General features: G+C 44.4%; 1 protein-coding gene across 2 annotated transcripts in view; it reads left to right on the top strand.

The window, feature by feature from the left end:
* LOC120786476 (vesicle-fusing ATPase) overlaps positions 1–21,742 on the top strand; it is a 43,754-nt gene continuing 22,012 nt past the window's right edge. For both annotated transcript variants that reach the window (XM_040121954.1, XM_040121949.1), the window contains exon 1: positions 1–68. In XM_040121954.1, coding sequence (XP_039977888.1) covers positions 57–68 — 12 coding nt within the window. In that variant the 5' untranslated portion in view covers positions 1–56. The remainder of the gene's footprint in view (positions 69–21,742) is intronic.

Below are 21,742 nucleotides of genomic sequence, written 5' to 3'. Positions count from 1 at the left end.
CTGTCCTGTGAATCGCTGGCCCGAGGTGCATCCATCGATCTACCGCAACCGTGAAGATGGCGGCCCGGGTAAGACACATATATTAGCTTTCTTTATCCTCTACAAATCACCCCCCCACCCCCACCACATCCCCCCTCCGTGTTTCTCTCTGGCAGATGAGCGTAAATTTCGGGCGAGCCTTCACGTTGCAAGCGGTCACCGGGACTACAGCACGCGCTGTTTATCTCACACGACGCTGCAGCCCATAACCCTGGCGTGTCACGGGAGGAATCATTTCCGCCAAGGTCGCAAAGCAGCGCCAGCACCGGACCCCTCCGCCCGCTAACCGCCGCCTCCGCTGGGAGGCTCCGCTTGCCCTTGAAACGCTTTCACGAGCCGCGCATCCGGACCAACGGGGAGAGCCCAGAGGGCTCCGAACACCGCGGCACAACATGTACCAACAGCCCTGCCCAGGCACACCGGCGCTGGTCAAAACAGCGAGGCTCGGCGCTGCCGCTTCAGCCTCCGGTCTGCGGTCTTTTTTGCGGCGGTGAGCAGCAGGGCAGCGCGCGGCCGGCCGGCGGGTTGCGCGCACACGCAGCCCGTCGGCGCAAGGGCAGGACGGGGACCAGTGTCGAGCTGCCCCGCTGCAGGGGGACGCAGAGGCGCTGCCATGTAACGGGCGGGACAGAGCCGGGAAGGGTCATGCAGGACTGCTGGTGCTAGGCAAAGACAGATCCCCGGACGCGCGGTTTAGGTAGCGGAGCCAGAGCCTTGCCCGTTTCCAGACAGGGTTTCCTCAAATAAGCGGCCTCCAATGATTTCAAGCGGACCAGAGATGTTCTGACTGAGGGCAGGGCAGCCGAGCATTTGCATCTGCTGCAGCATTACATTTACACAAAGCTGAGGCATTCAACGCAGTAAATGTAGTAGACCGATCGCCTGTGCAGACTCCCCGGTTTTCTGCTTTTTCCCTCCTGTTTGCTGCATGAAAAGCATCCTGACCTCAACGGGTCACATTCTGTGTGGTTCGCCACAGGTTTTTCCTTATGACTCCCAAAAGAAGTAGTTGGATTCAGATGTTCAGACTGAGCCCTCTCCCACGTCCGGGCGGTAAACGGGAAGCCACTGCCACAGCTACTTAGCTTAGCTTAGCATAGAGACTGGAAACCAGGGGAAACAGCTAGCCTGACCCTGTCCACAGGGAATGAAATCTGCCAGTCAGCACCTACAAACAGAACAACCCCCCCCTCCCCAGAAAACAGCGATTTGTTGCTGGTTATGTACTGCTGTGGTTTCCAGTCTTTGTGCTAAGCTAAGCTAACCGGCTGCTAGGTGTAGCTTCGTATTTACCGTACAGACATTTGTGACATCCGCTCCTCGTATGCTGCACACGACGGTGACTTGTGAGTTCCGGCCAAGAGTGATTTCCAGGTTACATCTGAACAGCCAGTTTTTCCCCCCGAAAAAAGCAAAGATAAAAAAAAGAATCGGAAAAAAACGATATCATTTTGCTTAGCAGGACAGTTTTTATTCTTCTTCTTCTTTCTTATGGTGTTAATCATCTCAGGACCCTTCAGATTTATCTTGTGACCCCCGGAAGGGTCCAGACCACCAGGTTGGGAACCCCCACTCTATCATCTTATTCTTAAAACCTTGTCACGTCACAAAAGAGCACCGCTGTGTTAATTTTCCACAGCAGGGGGCTTAATGTAGCTTCTAAGACAGTGCTGTATCAACATGAGACTCCTGGTGACCTCGTAAAAACTGAGTCCGGGCAACATGCACAGTCATGACGCACAGTGCTGATAGTTGTAGCGCTACACAGCAAGGCTGTCTCATTGTGCCCAAAAGGGTGGCATCCAGTAAATCCCGCGTACTAGTACAAAGGTTTACCATCGCTCTACTATGACGGGTCTATTTCTGTAGGGGCCTTAGTCATCACCTCTCAGAGCAGGCGTGCAGATCTTGATCACCTCGTTCGCTAGTTTGGTCCTTCGGTTTGTACTTGAAACGTAGGTGTGGAGACACCCCCAGGTTGGGTTGGGGCTTTTATCCAAAGAGCCTGGACCCGCGTGCGTATAGATTTTCTATCAACATGAGTGGAAATGTGAGCGCTCCATTACACCTGCGGCTGCACGTTTTTCTATTAGCTCTAATAGTGTTTTTACTGGTATAGTTCTGTCGAACAACCGAGCAAAACCCATGTATGTGTCAAGCTGGAGGCAGCACTGATCGGCCGGTACACTGAGTCCATTTTACTGCAGAACCCAGACGTGCCGCGACAGCAGCGCTTTGTTAACAGTCCGACTGCTGCTGCGTCTTAACAGTCTGACCACTGGCTGATTTGTGGATGTGGCACGGCAGCCGAGGGAGCACGGTCAATACTGCACTGAATGACTGTGTTTTCTCATTTGTCAGTTTTTACATGAGGAATTGGATTTCCTTCTTTAAGTAATGAATTGGAATAGAGCCCTGGGTGCTCCTATATTAAAAGAAAACTTTCAGGGCATTAATAGGAGCACAAGCTGTATAATGTGGAGAGAGAAGTATAAGCTGAGACACTGAGTATGATCATTCCCCACTTTAATGGATGCATGTGAATGACAGTTACCTTTAGAGCTATAGACTAAGGTAATGTTACATGACAGCCCTTAGTCCCAGTTGCTAGGCCTGTGAAGGTTTCCGTCCTCGTGCGGTTAACCTGGGGCAGACTTACCATCAAAAGTCTTGGTGGTTTTTGAGTCGATGGCTCCCGCCTGGTGACCATCACATTTCTGAGAATCTTGTAAAATTGGATTTAAATATGCACTTGATGGCTCCACACGTGACATCATGCTAAAGGCTGAGGCTTGAGCTGCAGGACCAAGGTCGTGTTCTCGTATTGCAGCGAAGAGCTGGTTAGTCCTAGCTTTAATCATTAGAATCAGTAAGTGTGCTTCACATACATACTTGTTCACATTTTCAAATAGTAGGTTTTCCCTTTTCTTTTTGCACGATTTTGAATCAAAAGTTGAGCAACCTGCAACCTTCAGTACAAGGACAATAATTTGCCCGCTGTATGTAGGCCTACAGGTTGTTACAACATGAAAACTCTTCATAAACGCTTCTCTTCGGGGACTAACTCTGTTAGTTTTTAAAAAAAAATACAAATTAGCATGAAATGATTCACTTGGACGACAGAGCTTTGTAAAACGGTAACACACTGCTCATCATATTGTCACACTGCAATTCCAATGAAAATCAATATATGAAAATATTGAATTATTGTTCAGCCCAAACATTACAAACATTGTTCCGTATACATAAAACTTAATATATTATTGTATTATTCAGTCTTTTGTTAGGTAGTGAGGGCTAAATCCTATATTTGTGGTAGACGTTTGGTAATTCCACGTCCACACTTGGGTGAAATTAGACCCACAGCTGTGGGAGTGATTTGAGGCCAATGGGCCCTACGGAGGGACGAGGAGAAGTTCCTGCACATACATGTAAAACCACCCACCCCGATGGGTCACACATGAGAAGGCTCGTCCTGATGTAATCACTATCATACACATTTAGATATGAGAAGAACATTGGTGACAAAGTGTCTGCCATGTTGATATGAACTGGGGCTGGATTCTGCATCATGAAATGTGTGTGTGTGTGTGTGTGTGCGCGTGGAAAGAGGAGACGCGGTGGTACATTCCTCCTCTTGGTCATCCAGCATGAGTCAAAAGTGTCCACCGGCGTGTTGTTCCACCCCCCACCTCGACCCCAGCAGTCCACACACACACACACACACATATACCCTTCACCCTCAGCAGACCGTGGACTGTTGCCGGGCATACTGCAGCTTGTTAGAGTGTGAGGGAAAAAAAACCCATCTCCCCGGACCGACATCGAGACAGACTCAACACCAGTGTCAAAAAGAACGAAGTCGAACCAGACGGTAATGAAAAAATCATCCATGAGGTGATAGCGGTTGGTTGAAGGCGAGGTGGCAGGGTGGCGTAGAGGGGGGGGCGGCTGTCTGCCAGCAGAGTGGAGTCTGAGTTTAGAGTCAGCCCCTGTAGCCTCTGCAGGTGAGCTAGTTTGACCTGACGTCATCCTGATCCTCATCCGGAGTGAATGAAAAAGAATACCGGATTTGCATTTGAATTGGTATTTATATTTGGGGTTAGGGCTAACGAGGCCACTCAGCCTCGCTGCCAGTTTGTCGCAGCGGCAGTTTTCATTCCAGTGGATAGACGCCATCTTTTAGCCCGGGATCCAGTTCTTATGAAACATCCATGTTTGGGCTTTGAAAAGGTCTCGTGTTTGGCTCCCCCCATGGAAATTTCACCTCACAATGAGATTCAGGGTAGCGAGTGTAATATTTATGACACACTTCAATGAGGGGCTGCAGTTAGAATTTTGCTGCAGAGACAAATGCGATGTTGAGCACCAGCCAACAACCGAAAGCAAGTGGCTGCCTCGAAAATCTGCCCTGCTGCAGGAAATGAGCTGGAAGAGACCACCTAGGAGGGTCCGAGACCATATCGAGAAAGAAATATTTACATAAAACCAAAGAATAAGAACACTTACACTGATATGTATATATATATTAGTCTATATACTGTATATATAAGAACAACAGAAAAAAAAGGAATAAATGTAAAGTAATGTGTGTGTGTATATATATATATATATATATACACACACACACCATCTGTTGGTGAGAGAAAGCTTTCAGTGGGGAAAGAGGACGTGCGTTTGACAAGTCTCCGGAACCGACCTTCTGTTTCTGACCCTGTATCTGCGCATTTTTTCCAAAAGGAGGATTCACCACTGATGCCAGAAGAAAAAAACCGCGCGGTTTGCCTGTGGTGATGCTGGTCTGGAGCTGGGCTGTGTCCTGCTTAAAGCGCGTAGCTGTCACTGGATGGAGATACAGTGTGCGCACAGCTGCGAGCTTGTCGCTGTGAATCCGATCAAACGCGGTGTTAACAAGGACCTGATGTAGCTGTTGATGGTCAGTCATATCAGTTGTTTTAGTCACATGTCGAAAACATTCATTGCAGCCTTAGCCTCGCAAGATTTAACGAGTTTCTTCACTTAACTCTGTAAAACACATTTATTTTGTCTTTTTGGCGAATACTGATTTCGGGAAATTGCGCTGACAATGAATAATAAGCATCTTGTAGAGTAGATGGAGAATCAGTCAAAGTCATCACTGAGATGAACGCGCAGCCACGGGATAGAGAGGGACCCAAAATAAGCGAGAGCTCACGAGGACATCAACATGAAAAGTGACAAATCCCAAAAGTAAGGAGTGGGAAATGTTGATTATCTCAAGGAGGCAACCTGCCAGTCGGCTCAGAGGTCTGGTCGGAGCTCCGGCTGCGACGGAGGCCGTGGATGGTTCCGAGCTGAAACCGCAGGAGTTAACGGCGGTTTTGAGGGAAGGCGGCTCACGCCGCCGCGGTGTGTTTAGGGCTGTTTCGTGAATAGCCGAGCCGAGGCTCCGCGTGGGAATCGGTGACAGCTGATAGCTGAGCAGACCGATGGCTTTGGAGGGAAAACGTATCAGGTTGTTCTGCTCATCATTTTCCAGAGAAAACAATTGAGCAGGTGCACAGAGTCTCTTGATCCTGTGCAGCTGATCGGTTCTGCTGATTAAATCTATTTTAATGACTGCAGTCGTCTCTAATATGAGTTTTCTGGGGGGGGCTAGCAAACAGTCAGTTGATAATTATCAGGAGTGACTAATGGACTAGGATAATAATAAGAACTAGCTGCCAGTGAAGCTTTCAGATGTCTGGGACAGATGACCGCAGCCAGCATCCTTCATTTATATTACGCAGCACAATTTTGATCGAGACGCTTGTGGGCGGTCAGTCCGTCCATCTTCGGTGAGGTGTCGATGGATTATTGATCTGCAGCGTTAAACGCTAAATTGGCCTCAGATTTCACCCAGGGGTCTCTTGTCTTCGCCTTGTGCCCAGGAGTAAACACCCCCCCCAAACAGAGAGTCAGTTTAAGGTCGGGGAGGAGACAAAAGGGTCGGTAAGGCCTTTGGACGGAGGATGTGCTGAGGACTGAACTAACAACCCGTCGTCCTCTAGTCAGTCACCGGCCATCTGGCCTTCATAAAGCCACTGGATTAGAGACAAGCAAGTCGAGACTGAAGCGCGTGAGTGTCACCAGTGTTCCACAATGACATGGTTAAGCCCATGCTCACCAGAAACCCAGCATCCTGCCTGATTCGAGCTGTTCATGCAGGTCACTGTGGCGTAGAAACATCCCAGTGCTTTTGTTCTGCTCCTCGCTATTAGAAGAAATCTTCTGTCCTGGGTTTGGGCAGAAAGAGGCATTTTAAGCCTTTTTTGCCGGCAGACAGTTCTATCTTCTAAACAGCTTAACCTGAATTATAAGTGAAGCGTGGACGCTAACGTGGTTACTCTGGCCATGGGAGACTAATCAGTGAGACGCTGTTGTTTTAAGTTTGTGTGCTTCCTGTTGTGGATGTGAAACGTTCAAATGATTTAGAAGGAAAAATGTCGACTGCAGTATTTCATTTGAGAGTTTTCCCGGCCAACAGGTGAAGCATCAAACTCAACTGAATTTAACTTCTGACCGTTGGTTTTCATTTATAAGTTGAAACTGTTTTCATTGCACTCAACATTTATGTCTTCCAACTGTACTGTGTCAGTGCTTTGAAAGACAGCCTGGCGGATTTGATTGTGTTGGGCTGCTTATGATCCCACAGTCAGAAGGGAAAGAAAAGAAAGACGCCTACTTGTGTGAGGGAACAAGCGAGCGCGCTACAAGAGATGGCAGCTCCCCTGGTGTGTGCTTCTCCTTCTCCGTGCTCTCTCTCTCCTAACCAAGTGAGCAGGTTATTTCCCTCACAATTTCCCCGTAGTGCAACCGTCTACTGCTCAGCAGCTTTTTCCCGAGCCTGTTATTTGTGTCTCTGCTCCAGTCTGTCGAGGTCGGAGGCTGTAAAACCACCTCTGCCGCACCGGGCGATTGACAAACACATCCCTCCCTCCGAACAGCAGAAAGGCTTTCGGCAACAATCAGCTGCACCTCAACATACCAGCCTGGAGCTGGAACCTATTTCACATTCAACAGCAGCACCAACACGTGCACTTTCTCTGCCTCTCTGTTCCTTTGACACAACCATACGCGTATGGTGTAGATCACAAACATGCACCTTGCTGATAGAATAAGTTTCCTCTGTTTCAAATGCAAATCAGCCTCAAATCAAGAATCAGTCCCTTCAAGACCTTGAAATCTCACTTGCACAAGAATTGATAATAAAAATGAACCAATCTCCAGAATATTTGTAACCTCTTCCCGAAACGAGAGGCATGCATGCAGGTTTTACCTTTCTTCGCAGATTTCCACATAACAACAATCTAATTTAGAAGCACTTTCTGGGCCAACGTGAATGTCTAGGCTCAATATCAACAAACTCCCTCGCCACTAAAAGATTTAGTTTCCCCTAAAATGGGTTTTCTCAGGCAGCACTTGCAACCAGGCTACGTTTTCTTCCAACCAAGCTTCTGCAAATGACTATTTGTAAAGTTACCAAAATTTCATAATGCCTCAGTAAATTACCTTAAAATATTAACGAGTTAACACTTATTAAAATGTTGACACAAGTCTCTAATCCCATGGTTTTCAGTTAGCTCCAGCCAGCTAATTAAACGGGGGCACTTCCGATATTTTGGCCAACTTGGCTGGTGCGTTGTGTCGGCGGCAGCCTGGAAATTAGCACGTCTGGCACACCGCTGGCTGTCCACGGGCCTCCAGAGAGTGATGATATTTGAACTCACATACACTGACATGATGTCCGGGTGTTTCTGAAGCGCTAGCGCTAGCCAGCTAACTTCTCCGTTACTCCTGGGAAGCCCATTAAAAACGAAGGCTCCTGATAGGTGTGGATCATCAGATCCGGACAGAGACAAACGTTATTTTAAAGTAACGAGCCTTCGTTTGTCAAAACAAAGCTCGAGTATTACTACAACTCAGTAAACCACAGCTGCACCTACAAGATACAACGGAGCTTCTACTGTGCAAACCACAAGCTGTGTACACGGGGGGGGGGACTTCTGGTGGAAACTGGTTGACATTGTTTTCCCTCATGTGCCAGCGCAAGGCCCAGAATCTAAACAGTGAACGGAGAAGCAGCAGCAAAAATGGAAATGTGGGAAGGAATCGCTGTTTAAGACCTGTACTGTTAATTAAGTTGCTTGTTTCTGCATTTTCAAATAGACTTTGATATTCTAATGTTTATTTAGCTATTCATTCGTTTAGTTTAAAAGTGTTTTCATTGATTGTCTTATAAAAAAATAAAAATAATTCTTCTAACTCTTTTAACCGTCCATTTAAATATCAATTAATAAAATACCTAGTCATTTAATATTTACCTATTTAGGGATTCAAAAAAATCAATCAAAAATATTTGAATAAAACATTTATGAATCCCTGTTTTTCTACTGTCCACATAGATATGAATCCGTAGAGTGCTTTGTAGCCATTTACATGGTCCTCCACTCTGCTAACGTTGCTAAAATCCAGAGGGCTCTCTCGCACCGTCTGACGGTTGTGTGTCCTGGTTGTCTCTTCTGTCAGCACTGTTGTGGCAGCCTTTCCAATTTTTATGGTGGTTTTCATCAATGAGCTCATCCCATGAATACGTGCATGCCAGCAAAAACACAGAGTGTGTAACAGTAGCAGCCGCTGTTACGTTTCACGTTTAAATGTGTGCGGATATGTGCGGGCACAGCCCATCTGTATGAAGACCGGTAGCTTCAGTGCATACATACCGTATGTATGCATGTTTAGTATGTGAGTGGCGGTATGTCGGAGTGTGTGAGTGTGTGTGTGTTAGAGAGAGAGAGAGATAGTCGTGGTTAATCCTTGGCGGTCTCAGTGCGGGGCCTTCCTCTGTGAGCTCTGAGCTGTAGCTATATTTAGAGAACCGCTCTCTGCTGTGGAGCAGCCAACACAGCACACACACACACACACACACTTGCTCTCACGCGCGTTAGAGCACACAGCCGATTTGTGTTAGCCTTTGTGTGTGTGCTTCGGGAAGACAAGAGCAACGTTAAGGGTGTGTGTTGCTGTGTTTTGTCTGCTTCGTCATCAGACTTTGTACAAGTAGAGTGCGGAGGTGCAGCCCTGATGTAATCAGCTCAAGAAGTGAACCTTGAGAAAACACTGGTGGGCTGAGTTAGGGCTGGTTGATACGGCTTGAATCAACAAGACTGCATTATATCGTAAAAACAACTATTTGCAGTCTTGTATGGCAGGGACTTCAGGTAATGTGTTAACTAGTGAGCTTTAGAGGTGAGGGGGGCAGATTTTGCTACCTCTGGAGAGAGCCAGACTAGCGGTCCAGACCCGCTCATATCTGACTCTCCACTCAGGCTGCTTACGCCAATTTTCACGGCACAAACGCACGGTTTTGCAACAGGAAGTGAAAGTAGAAGATTAAAAGGCCCTCTACAGGGGAGGAGTAATTGGTTACTCGCCCAAAATAGCTCCGCAGCTATGTGTGTGTGTAATTAACGGTCCACATAATAAGAAGAAAAAACAGCCCACTTTTCTGTGATGCTTTCCTTCCTCACAGCACTGGTGCTTGATGAAGCCAGTAAGTTTTTTACCAGCTGTTTTGCATGTCTTTTTTGTTGCTTTTCGACCCTTATAATGGCATGAAAAGTATTGAATTATGCCTTAATACATTTTTTTTTTTTTTACAATCTTTGATGAAGTGCCCCTAAATAACAGACACTCAGTTATAACAGATTAAATCAGCAGCACCATGAAAAAGAAAAATTACAGCTCCGTGTGTCCTGAAACCGTCCTGATTTAATGCCATCTTCAGCAGCAGACTGCTAAGAATTCCGTGTGATTTATTCAAAGGGGAAAGTGAGTTGGCTCTCACGGAGAGTTTACTCATTTCATAATGTGTTCATTGAGGGCTGATGGCAGATATTGAATGTGCGTCTGTCGGCCTCAGGTACCAGGCAGGAACTAATCAAGGGCTTGCAGGTCCACTGTGAGTGTTCCCTGTCATTTAGAGCCCTGCCTGTGCTTAACGTGTTTGTGTTCTTATTGCATAAAATCCAAAACACTACTCAAGGCTTGACGATGCACACAGAGCTGATACGGTTGCCTGCGGGGCTTGGCTCAGATTTCATTCAATTAGATGGAAAAGTCAGACTGCAGTGCTTTCAAATGTGACTGCGGCGAAGTAGACGCCACAAATTTGTTTGACACTGATTTTTCTGATTTTCTGTGGCAAGATCACAAAACCAAATTGAGCTCAGAGGTTGAGAGCCATTAGTTTAAGTGATTAAGACTGTAAGTTTGTAGATCCTCATTAGGTTTTATTTCATTTACTTAGGAATTATTTTCTGCTGTTGTCCTAAAACTGCAGTGCTTTCTATCCTGTGTGTGAACACACACTTCAGGTTGTTTAGCTAAATATCCAATAGCTGATTTTCTAACATAGCTGACCGAAGATCCTTTATATATATATTTAAGTAAATATATAATGTATACTCTAGCTATAGATCTTTGTGTTTTTTTCAGGAAAAATACAAGGAAAATAGAGAATCAGCTGAAAGGGCTACATTTGAAGGTAATTTTGCATTTTGTACCTGCAATGTTGGCAGTGGATTACATATTAAATCTGCATTCATTTTCTTTTTCTTTTTGCCACTTGGGGGCAGAAGCTCAAAATCCCATTTGACTTTTTTGACTTTTTTAGTGTTCAGTGCATCAGTGTTCCCGTGAAGTTGTGTTTCTGGCCACCTGGCGAATGTGCTGTGAGTCCTCTTTTCAGCCTCGGGTTGGCTCCCACCAACTCATTTAGCGTGATAGATGCTTCAGCATCTTTAGCATCTAGCCGCTAACGTTGTCCCCCGGCAACGGGCAGTAAAAGTTGCATCTTTCAACTCAACCAAAACACTGAGCTGGAAGATGCTAAAAAGGACCGGGGAGAACTGCAGAGCTGGGTGATAACTCTCTGCAGGTTCTAGACAGTGAGCCGCCCCTCTAAAATTACACATGTCTTGTGAACCATTCTTCAATATAACCATACAGTATATCTTAGACCCTCAGCTCTGATGCAGAAGCGGTTTCATTACCGATCGACTGCCGATGCAGGCATCTGACTGGATACACCCCCTGAGGCAGAGCAGGATGAATAATTTAACGGGATGCTTAGAATAAGAGGAATATTTAGAGCGAGGAAGGGGAGATGCAGGGAGGCAGCGCTTCGTTATCCTGCCACTCCCTGATTCTGCAGTTTTACACACAGCACACGGCCAAAAGAGGGGAAGCGTTTTTTTGGATGATATATTGAAGAGACAAGGGAGGGTAACCCGATCATCCGTAACTGAAAAATAATCAAAAATGTGACAATTTGATTCAGGGTTTTCAAATGACGATGAGCCACCAGAGAAATTTTGCAGGACATAATGATGCTGCTGAAACGAACACAAAAACTGATTAGATGAGGACGACATAGTGAACTGAAATCGTTTCACAGAGAGCCCATCAAATGGGAAATTTTTTTTTTTTTCTCTTCAGACCGGAGGTCAAACAGATGAAATTGAATGAAGAGGTGATGTTATTGTGTGTGGGTGACCGAAGACATCGAGAGGACTGTAGAAAACCTGAGCTTTTCAAAGTACACATTAGTTTAACTTACAATAAATTTAGAGAGATTTCTGCACAAGAGCAGCTTTGAAAGAAATCAGCAACAGCAACTCGAAGGAACTCCTTGGACAACAGATGTTCTCATATCAGCGATCCAGAGAAAACAGAGACAGTGGCTGAAGCTCTATTTTCTCCAAATAAATCAAAGAGACTGCTGAAGCCTTTCACAGCTTACTTTCACCAAAGGCAAGAGCCTGTTGTAAATATTTCCATTCTGGACGGAAGAAGGAAGGAAGCAATAAACACAGATGAATGGACAGAAAGAAGGAAGGACAATCTTAATGTCACGTGGTCCTGGAAATATTTCGGCAATTTATTCACGGCCTAAAAACTTGGACTGTCTCTGCACGCAAAATGCTCCAGATAAATGGGTCCCGACCTTGGGGTCGGAACCTCTCAAGGGGTCGCCGGATAAATCTAAAGGGGGTTGCATGATGATTAACAAGATAGGAAACAAGGAATGAAAAAAACAAAACAAAACATATTTCTGTCACCCAAATTGCTGGAATGTTTATATCTTCTGAATTATGATGTAATCCTTTGCTTTTTATTAAGAAATACAGGAAACATTTGAACTCTGCTGGTTAGTTACTGTGCCTGGCCAAGAAATGGTCAGATTGTGCTACCTTTGGACAGAGGCAGGCTAGCTGTTTCCCTTTGTTTCCAGTCTTTGTGCTAAGCTAAGCTAAGCTAACAGGCCGCTGGCTCCAGCTACACACTTACTGTACAGACATGAGAGCAAGAGCAAAATGTCAGACTATTCCTTTATCACGCGTCATATTCTCTGGTTTCATAAGCTAGTTTGCACGGTTTTGTATAACTTGTGATTCAGTTTCAAGCCAATACGTCCAAGCATTCACAGCGCACGGATGTGAAGAGTTAATAAAATGTGGTTTCCATCATTTTCTGCTCCCACAAAGACACTGTCCTTGAAGTTACGCAGCTGGCGCTGAAGCAAGGTGTATCCCTCTGCTGCTCCTCAAGAGTTCAAAAAGCTGTCAGAGGTAGTTCAGAGCTTCCCCGAGGCACGGGTAGGCACAGCCCTGCGCAGAAACTAGAGCAGGAAGGCGAACAGGGAATTCATTCCAGACAACCGGTCTTAACGTGACTACTTGTCAAAAAGTCGTTCATGCATTTCCTCGGACATTGTTCCGCTACGTGTGATGTTCTGTTTGTTTGAGCATGCCAGCTAATGCGATCTGATCCAGTCCTCACCGTCTACGGCAGTAGACAAAACATTAAGCAATAACAGGACTAGTACTGGTGTGAATCGCTGCCCTTCCTATTCCATAAGGGAAAAAAATTCCAATTCACAAATATGAGATTTTCAAATGTTTTTATCCATGATTGATTGATTTATCGATTTAATTATGTAATTAAATCACCTAAGGGCACATCACTGTAAAAGTTCCCGGTATTCCCAGTATGGTCACATTGATGTCATTTCCCCTTTCATCCATTGACGATAAACATTCACTCATCAAGGCACAAAAGCAGCAGATTCTTTTCTCTATGTCCATGTCTCTTACCACAATAAGGCAGATGGCACTGTGTCTCTAATGTGGGGAAGATGAACCTTGTGATAAACATAACACTGTACGTTTGGCATGGCACTCTGCACGTGGCTCGCATCATCATACCTCTACCAGATTTGGGGTGTAACTTGGAACTGGAAAATGTGTAAATATGGCAGATGGAGAAGAAAAGATATAAAGTGTTCCAAAAATAAACACAAAAAACAAGTGAATCCGATCAAAGCAAACCCCAGCTCTGGCCTGCATGCATGTGTCACCACCCCAACTTGCAACTTGAGTGCACCTGTCTTCAGCCACCACAGCTTCGCACCTCAGCCTCCGCAACCTGCCGCTCCAAGTCCCCCTCTGTCTCAAATGCTGTCTTCTGTCCTTCCTCTCTGCTTGCCTACGCTGGCCCCCACAAGGTCGTAATATTTTTCAAGGTATGTATGGATACACACTTGTTAAACTCTCAAGACGAGCAGCTATCGTCCTCATCATGTGGAATATATTTGCTACTTCCGCCTGATAGCATGCTAACTGTCTGTGGCTCTCTAGCTGGAGAGTTGGCTGTATGGAGGATGTGCGTCACTGCTTTCAGCCCCCTGCTGCAGGCTGGATAGCTGCCTAGCACCTCAGGAGACAGGCAACCTTACACATAGCAGCAACCCTAGAAAGTCTGGCACCATTGCATCCCAGTGACTGAGCTGCAATGTCAAACTGGTGTCACGTGCTGAGTGAATGGAAACGCTAACTCGCTAGCATCCATCAGTCAAGTCCGAAGCCCAGAACAAAATGGATTTGTTCCCTTAGGGAGCTCACCATTTTGATTCAGGTGGCAGGTAGTCTGATACAGATTTAACCCAGTGAGGTAGATTGGTATTATAGCCCATTAGCCACAAGTATGATCCTACAGGTGAAATGAAGATTGGGACTTTGAGAGATTTGGTAATTACACCATTTTAGGCAACAAATAAAGTGGTTGACCATAAGTTACAACAGAGGCTGTGGCCAGTGTGGAGTCACCACAGGTACAATGGATTCCAGCGATGACAAGTTTTCATGGGGAAAAATGAATCAGAGTCTCCTTAGAAACTTCTCCATCCCCTCCGCTGCACAGCATGTTTCCGTTAGAGGTCCGGACGGGTCCAAATATTTTCGTTCCTGATCTGAAACAGGCCCACGGAAAACCTACCTAAACCTGTCATGCAATGATTTATCTTTTTTTGAAAATAGACCCATTCTCAAAGGGACCCAATGAAAGTCAGACCCAAGGATGACCGGACCCAATGCAAAATGCAGTCAACCTGAACACACTAAATTAAAGAGGGCACACTGGCAGCGCCATGATGCTCCACCAGTTATTGTGCTGCCACAGTAGAAAACCCTAAAAAAAAGAAAAAAATTTCCTGCTGATATGATATTGAGGCACCACCTAAACAAAGATGAGTGCGTAAGCTTGCTAAAGTGTGAGCTCAGAGGTGATCACCTGCCTTTTCTTCTGGTGCCACCATGGGGTGGATATATGTCATTTCGAGTGAAATGTCTCAACAGCTATTAAATTTATTGCCATGGAACTTGGTTCAGACATTTAAGTTGCCTCTCTGGTGAATTGTAGTCAATTTGGTGATCCCCGGATGTTTAATCGAGCAGCATTATCAGGTCAAGTTTATTATTTTCCAGGACTTGGGTTTACAAACAAATAGCTTCAAAACTAATGACGGTCCCATTCCCAAGCTGTATCCAGATTCATTTCAGAAAGTAGTAAGCAAACGTTAACATGAAACACAGTAAATATTATACCTGCCAAACATCAGCATGTTCCCATTGTCACTGTGAGCACGTTAGCATGCTGACGATCGGGTCGCTGAGAGTGTCGTCGTGTCTAAGCACAGCCTCACAGAGCTGCAAGCACGGCTGGAGGTTACTGAGTGACCAACCGGCATGGGAGCCAATCAGTAAACTACGCAGGAAATTCAGATCAAGAATGAGCCACAAGTCCGTTTATCCGGCTAGACGAAAAGTGAGTAGGGTAGAGCAGGCATTGTAACATGCGCAAACAAACACATGTGCTCGTGAGCACAACAAGGTCGTGTTAAAGACCTAAGATCTTGGTGTGTGATCTTGGAGTGTTTGACACATAATGATCACATTATGGTTGGACAGCACGGAAGTGGATTCTGCTCCAGGTGTGGTTTGCAAAGTTTCTGTGGATGTTTAGATCATTCTTTTTTTGCTGTGAAAACTTTTCACTATTGGAATCCATTGCAACTGATATGAACCCAAGCTAACGTTCTGTGAGTACTGTTTGCAAATGCCCGCCTCTGTTATACATCTTGTACTAACCTATCAGCTACGAAATCAGTCAAGCAGGATTGGCCCTGACCAATAGGGAGCTCCTGAGCCCATTAAATGATTAGGACTACATCTGGAGCGTGGAGGTTCATTCTTGACCTTGGGAGCTGTTGTATGGCAAAATCATCTCAACTCGAAGGACTACTTACTAGGTTTTACCATAGCTTTCAACTGCATCTCATGGTCTCCATCAATGAATGAAGTTAGCTCAGTTGTTATCAGACAAGATCGAACTTCAGTCAATTGATAGATGGCCTTTGGCGTTGGATACGTTTTTCATTCCTCTCCTTAATCTTTCTCAGGCTGTCCACTGATTCTTCACATGATGCCAAATTACTGATGAAGTTGCAGTAGAAAGCTCTAGAAAAGCTAGTTAGTGGACCTTTGACACAAGATTATTTTGCCACAGTACAACTCCCGTCTCAGAAAACCTGAGACCACATCACACAAAATTAGTAAAACACCCAGGTTTACGTCCATATCCATTTTTGTGCCACTCTGCTGTCCCCGCTGGAAGAAATATTCCCCATCTCCATTACCAGAAAATGTTTTTCATTATGTATCACATTTGCATTCTGTTCCACAAGAGTCCCTGATTTTCATTCCCCAGTTGTTGGCACGCCCTTTTCAACAGAAAGGGGTTTTGTTTGACTGTCCATAATTATATTTGAGATATTTTTGCAAATGAGTTTCAATGAGTCATAAATAAACTGGGAGGATTTAAAATATTCCAGATACCTACAGCCGAATTTGGACTAAATACAGTAGCTCTTAGTGAGGCCTTGACAGTTCCTCAATGAATGTGTGAATTGCAGGTTTCTGAGGACTTTTCACTATTTGCTGGCAATGAAATCACATGTGAAACTTTAAAGATGCAGTAATTTATAATTTTATATTAACAATAAAAGAGTTTACTGTGTGTAATGTGAGAGGGATTACTGTTAGTGACAAATCTACAGAAAATTATCATTCCACTATGCAGAGCGCTGTAGCTATGGGGAGCACTGTTGTGTGTTTCAGTACACTGTTTTGGTTTAACAGCCCGCAACTGTACTGTTTTGGTTCACTCTCAGCGTTCTCGCCGACCTCGTTTTTAGCGAAAAAGCTCTGATGAATCCACTAATTGCTTATTGTTCAGCACCAGACAGCAGGCTGCTACAGTTAGCAACTAGCTGGTGAACATGTTGGAGAATTTAGCAGCTAAAGAGCCAGATATTTCCCTCAGGGGACAGTGGGGAGCTAAACAGAATCAAAAGGAGAGTGAACATTGGACTTTTAATCTTCAGGTCTCAAATACGCAAATAAATAACATTATTATATATAAGTAGTTATCATTACAGTAGCCAGAACTAAGATAGACATATCTCAAATTAGACGTTAAGTGGATCTCGTGGTTTAGTGTTCAGTATGAACAGATTGTACTACAGGTGTAATCTTTGAGGCTTTCATTTTTTTGTGTCGCATTGGTTTTTATGGTCCTTGTCGTGTTTCAGGCCTGCTGTATAAGATATTTGATATACAGAACGAACAATGAATGACACTACTTAGGAATTTGGTGACTATGACGAAAGCCTCTTTGAGAAAATAAAAAAGACTAAAGACAAGAAAGGGGAAGAACTGTATCACTTCTTTCCCCTTCCTGAGTATCATATGTGAGAGGCCCCTTTAAGGCTTTTTCACACATTGGTCTTGCTCTGTTTCACCTGTATCTGGCGAGACTACAGGGCTGCAGGTGATGTGGGCATGATGCCAGCAGTGCAGTATTTTCTACCAGTTTGTCTCCTTGTCCCTGTTCTCTCAGTTCATCTTTATATCCACCTCTTTCATTTCCTTTTATATTGATACATAGTTGTGTACAAAATATTTCATAGTGTTTCTATCTTTAGCCCTTATGTCGCTGTCTCTATCCCCCTGTATCTCCTTCTGTCTAAATTAACTTAATACCTCAGGATGCGGTGATCACTGTGATTTTTTTTGACAAAGAATCTCTAGAGGTCTCAAAAGGATTCGGCAGAATCAGGCAAATGGAGATCAGGCAAAGGATTGGTTGGTTACTAGACTTTGCCTGTGTTCTGGATCTGAAATTTCACCCATGAAACAGTTTTTGTTTTCTAGCCATAGCTTTTCTCCTCCAACAGCACTGCATTTTGTGCTATTTTAGCAGGAGATCAAGCTAGTGAATACTGATCCTAAATTGCTGCTAAGGCTGCGGCTTCGATAAGGGTAGATATTTGTTTATATGCCAGCTGGTTATGGATTAATACAAGACATACAAAAATACACTGAGTACATGCAAAGTTAATACCATTGCAGCAAAGTAACGTGATCTTACCTGACTGAGTTGTTAACATACATCTGCTGCTGATAGCGTTAAGCATTTAATTGTAAGTAAAGCCAGCTGGCAGGTAATCAGTATATGTTCTAGACATAATTCACCAGAAGAGATTTAGCAGTCCCAACCTTTGCACTCTGAACTGTCGCCGCTTTACTTCTCCACCTTCAAAAACCCTTTGTACAAATGTACTGCCAATGCATGTTGTAGATGTACACTGGTGATGCATAGATAGCATTTTATCTTTCCATCAACCCATCATTTGGGAAACTAGGACCTTGACAGCTGATGCCAGTTTCTTTGTGCTGAAGCCACTATATTTTCACTACCTTTGAAACAGACAAAATTCATGTCTGCCTGTTATTTTTAGCCACGATCAAAGCATCTCTAGTACAGCAGTACTCTAGTTTTACGTCTTACCTCACAGGTGGATCAATCAAATCAGCATGGAAAGCAGAACAGTCCAAGTGTCACTTTCTTACCAATGGTGTACCACAGGGATGTATGCTTGGTCCCTTCTCTTCTCGATAGAAAACGCCTCCCTTCATCCTATTATCCACTCCCATCATTTTTCTTACCAACGCTATGCTGAGGATACCCGGCTCCATCTGTCCTTCCCACCAGACAACCCCACGGTCTCTGTGCAGATCTCAGCCTGCCTCACTGATGACTCAAACTTAATGAGGGAACCCTTTAACTCGGTCGTTCTAAGACTAAACCCTTGGTGAGTCTTCTGTCCAACAAAATGTACAAGAGATCTTGATTAACTTTTTAATCCGTCACATCAGAAAGATCAGGTTTTATTTAACTGAATATGCTGTCAACTCGTGCAGGCACTGGCCATCTCTTGCTCTGATTACGGTATAGCCTTTCTGGCAGGGCTGCCCGCATGTCCAGTAAAACCTCTGCAAGTGGTTCAAAGTGCAGCAGCACATCTGGTCTTCAACCAGTCAAAGACAGCCTGTGTCACTCCACCTTTGATTACCTTCCTCTGGCTCCCTGTCCCTGTTTGCTTGAAGCTCAAGTCACTGCTGCTTGCCTACAAAGTGGCCACAAGCACAGCACCCACCTACAGAAACTGAACTCCCTCATTCAGCTTTATGAGCCTTCTCGCTCACTATTATCTGCATATGAACAACAACTAGGGAGGAAGCTTCAATCTAATCTCATTCATTGTTTCCTCGGTGGTGGGACAAGTTATCAAACTCGATTCGGTCGGCAGAATACCTTCCTGTCTTCAAAAATCGCTTGAAGACCCACCTCTTCTGAGTGTACTTCCTGGTCTAATATGCTATTTCTCTCTCTCGCTCCGTCTCGATTCTCTGGCTCTTTCTCAAAAAAAAAAAAGAAAAAATTGTCATTGTCAAATCTTCATTTGCGAGTCATGTGTTGCTTCATGCACCTGCAAGCCCTGTGGCACTTGAGTCAGGCGGAACGCTGATTATTGAGGCATTTATTCTCCAAGGTTTCTCCGTGCTCTACTGTAGCTTGTATTGTGCCCCATTTACGGTATACATCTCTTTGGATAACAGCGTCTGCCAAATGAATAAATGTAAATGTAAACACAGACCTCCAGACACATAAACTCCCACCCAAGAGCTCTTCAAGGGAGGGAGTTTCAACAGTGTTTGGGAATAAATTGCTGTATTGTTTTAGGTTTAAATGAAGCACGCAAAGAGGAGCCTATCAGTGTCCGCAGTGAGTGCAGGTATGATGTATTTGCTTTAAAGCCTCACAGGAACAAATAGCTTAAAAATATCTGTGGTAGAGTCACCCATGCTGGCTCTGAGGGGCAGTGACATTCACGCCTGTGATAAATCGGCCAGTTGTAAAGCCTGATTTATGGTCGGAGGCTCCGTGGGTTGCTTAATGCAGTTACCATGGTTACCCCTTCATGTGCATTGGAATTTCTCTACCTGCTGAAGCTGCAGAGATGGTTGTTCTGCAAAGGCTTTTTCAGTTTGTGTTGAGATGAGAACGTGTCAGTGTGTGGAAAGGCGGTGTGTCAATGGAAAACTGGATGAACTGAACTGAAAAATTCATACCAGTCTCTCAACTGGACTCATCTCCATTTTGATACAAAACATTGGTGAAAAAGTAGCAGGAGATCCTGAAAGATAAGGAATTACAGGCACAAATAAAAATAATTAATTTTGTAAAGGAAGATCAAAGTAAAAGCAAGTGTACAGATTATAGAGAAGCACGGACTGCGACGCACAAGTGACTTCTCATGCCTTATGTGCCCCGCCTGAGTCAGATAAATCTAGACAGTTTGGCTTTGTGCACGGGTTTTACACATGAAACTATTCCAAATGTTATCGGCAATCTGTCTGTTTCTTACCATCTGATGATTACAGTGCTCATAAAGCACATCTTTGCCTAATCGCGTCCTTCGGCAATGCAGAAAGTTTGCCTTTATTGATTCCTCACTCACTTCACTCACATCTGATAGAGAGATTAATCTTCTCTTCAGTCATTGCTGGTTCTGTTTTTCCTCGAGTCGTTCACTGCCTGTCTGGCATGCTGCAGATGCTAAACCTTATTATTTGGGTTGTAGGCCAGGCTGTAAGAAGTTGTAACATGTAATTCTGATAGTAAATATAAAAAATCTACTGTAACCTTATGAGAACGACTTCCACATACACAGCATCACACCATTTTGCAAAAAGATTTTAACCTTTCTAATATCAGACTCTAGGTGAAGTTCTGTATGAGTCATGATCCTTTACCTACGTAAAAGTGACATGCGCTCATCTAAAGATACTCCATTACAAGTAAAAGTCCTGCATCCACCTACAGAAGTATGTTTATGTATGTGTGTAAGCGACATTTAACTGTTTTAGTTTTAACGACTATATACTGTATACACCTAGGTAGTCGTAGTCCAGTGGTTCCCAACCTAAGGGCCAGGCCCTTCCAAAGGGTCTCGAGATAAATCTGATGGACTCTAAAAATTCTACTCATTTTTTTGGGCTTCTCTTTAGTCTTTGCTTCTCTGTGAATTATTAGATCATTTTAACTCTCGTGGGCCATTAACGGTTATTTGAGTGAAACTATGTTAGAAGCTTAAAGAGAAAATGTCTATGTGGTGGAGCTGTTAACGACTCATAGATGTCTGACACATGACGAGGGCCCTGACTAGACAGTGCTTTTTTCCTAAGGAGTCACAAAGAAAACCTCCCGTTTTATCTGTAACAATGCATTGTATTTTGTAAGCTCGTTGTATGTGTTGTCTGTAAAATACATTCATTCTGAACTGCATCGGAGAAGAAGTACAGCATGAAAAGGAAATGCTCCTTTAAAGTACCTCAAAACTGTACTTCAGTACAGTACTTGGGTAAATGTACTCAGTTACTTTCCTCCGCTGGTTATTTAAGGTTTCAGGTTTTACGGACACGTTCGTCTGTATCACCCTTTAAAGGGGAACTCGACTAAATTTACACATCAAAGCCGGTTAACAGGTGTTGGAGAGTTCTGTGTGAATAAAGTTGAATGAAGCCTTTCGCTGGTCCAGTGGGAGCTGTGTGAAGTCCGATATAAATGTATTCAAGGGATGTTATTAGACCTCTGTAGCCCGCCGCTAATCTCTGCCTGAGGCTAGCAGCTCGAGGCTACATTAGCAGCTACTAGCATTACACATCTCAATGTCAGACTGAACTGTCAGCGGTTGAGTTGAATTGTGGGTGATGTAGGCGCCAGTTTTTTGACAACAAAGAAGAACATGTGGAACAGTAAAGATGATATCCCTGGTTCCGCTACACTGATTTTGATCCTTTAGCTGTCCATCGTGAGTCCAACAGCTAAACTGATGTTATACTCCGTTAGCATCCAGAATGTACTGGATGTTTACTTCAGA

The sequence above is a fragment of the Xiphias gladius genome, chromosome 3 (genome assembly GCF_016859285.1).
Source record: "Xiphias gladius isolate SHS-SW01 ecotype Sanya breed wild chromosome 3, ASM1685928v1, whole genome shotgun sequence".
In the NCBI taxonomy this organism is placed as follows: Eukaryota; Metazoa; Chordata; class Actinopteri; order Istiophoriformes; family Xiphiidae; genus Xiphias; species Xiphias gladius.
This window is presented reverse-complemented; position numbering and strand designations above follow the sequence as displayed.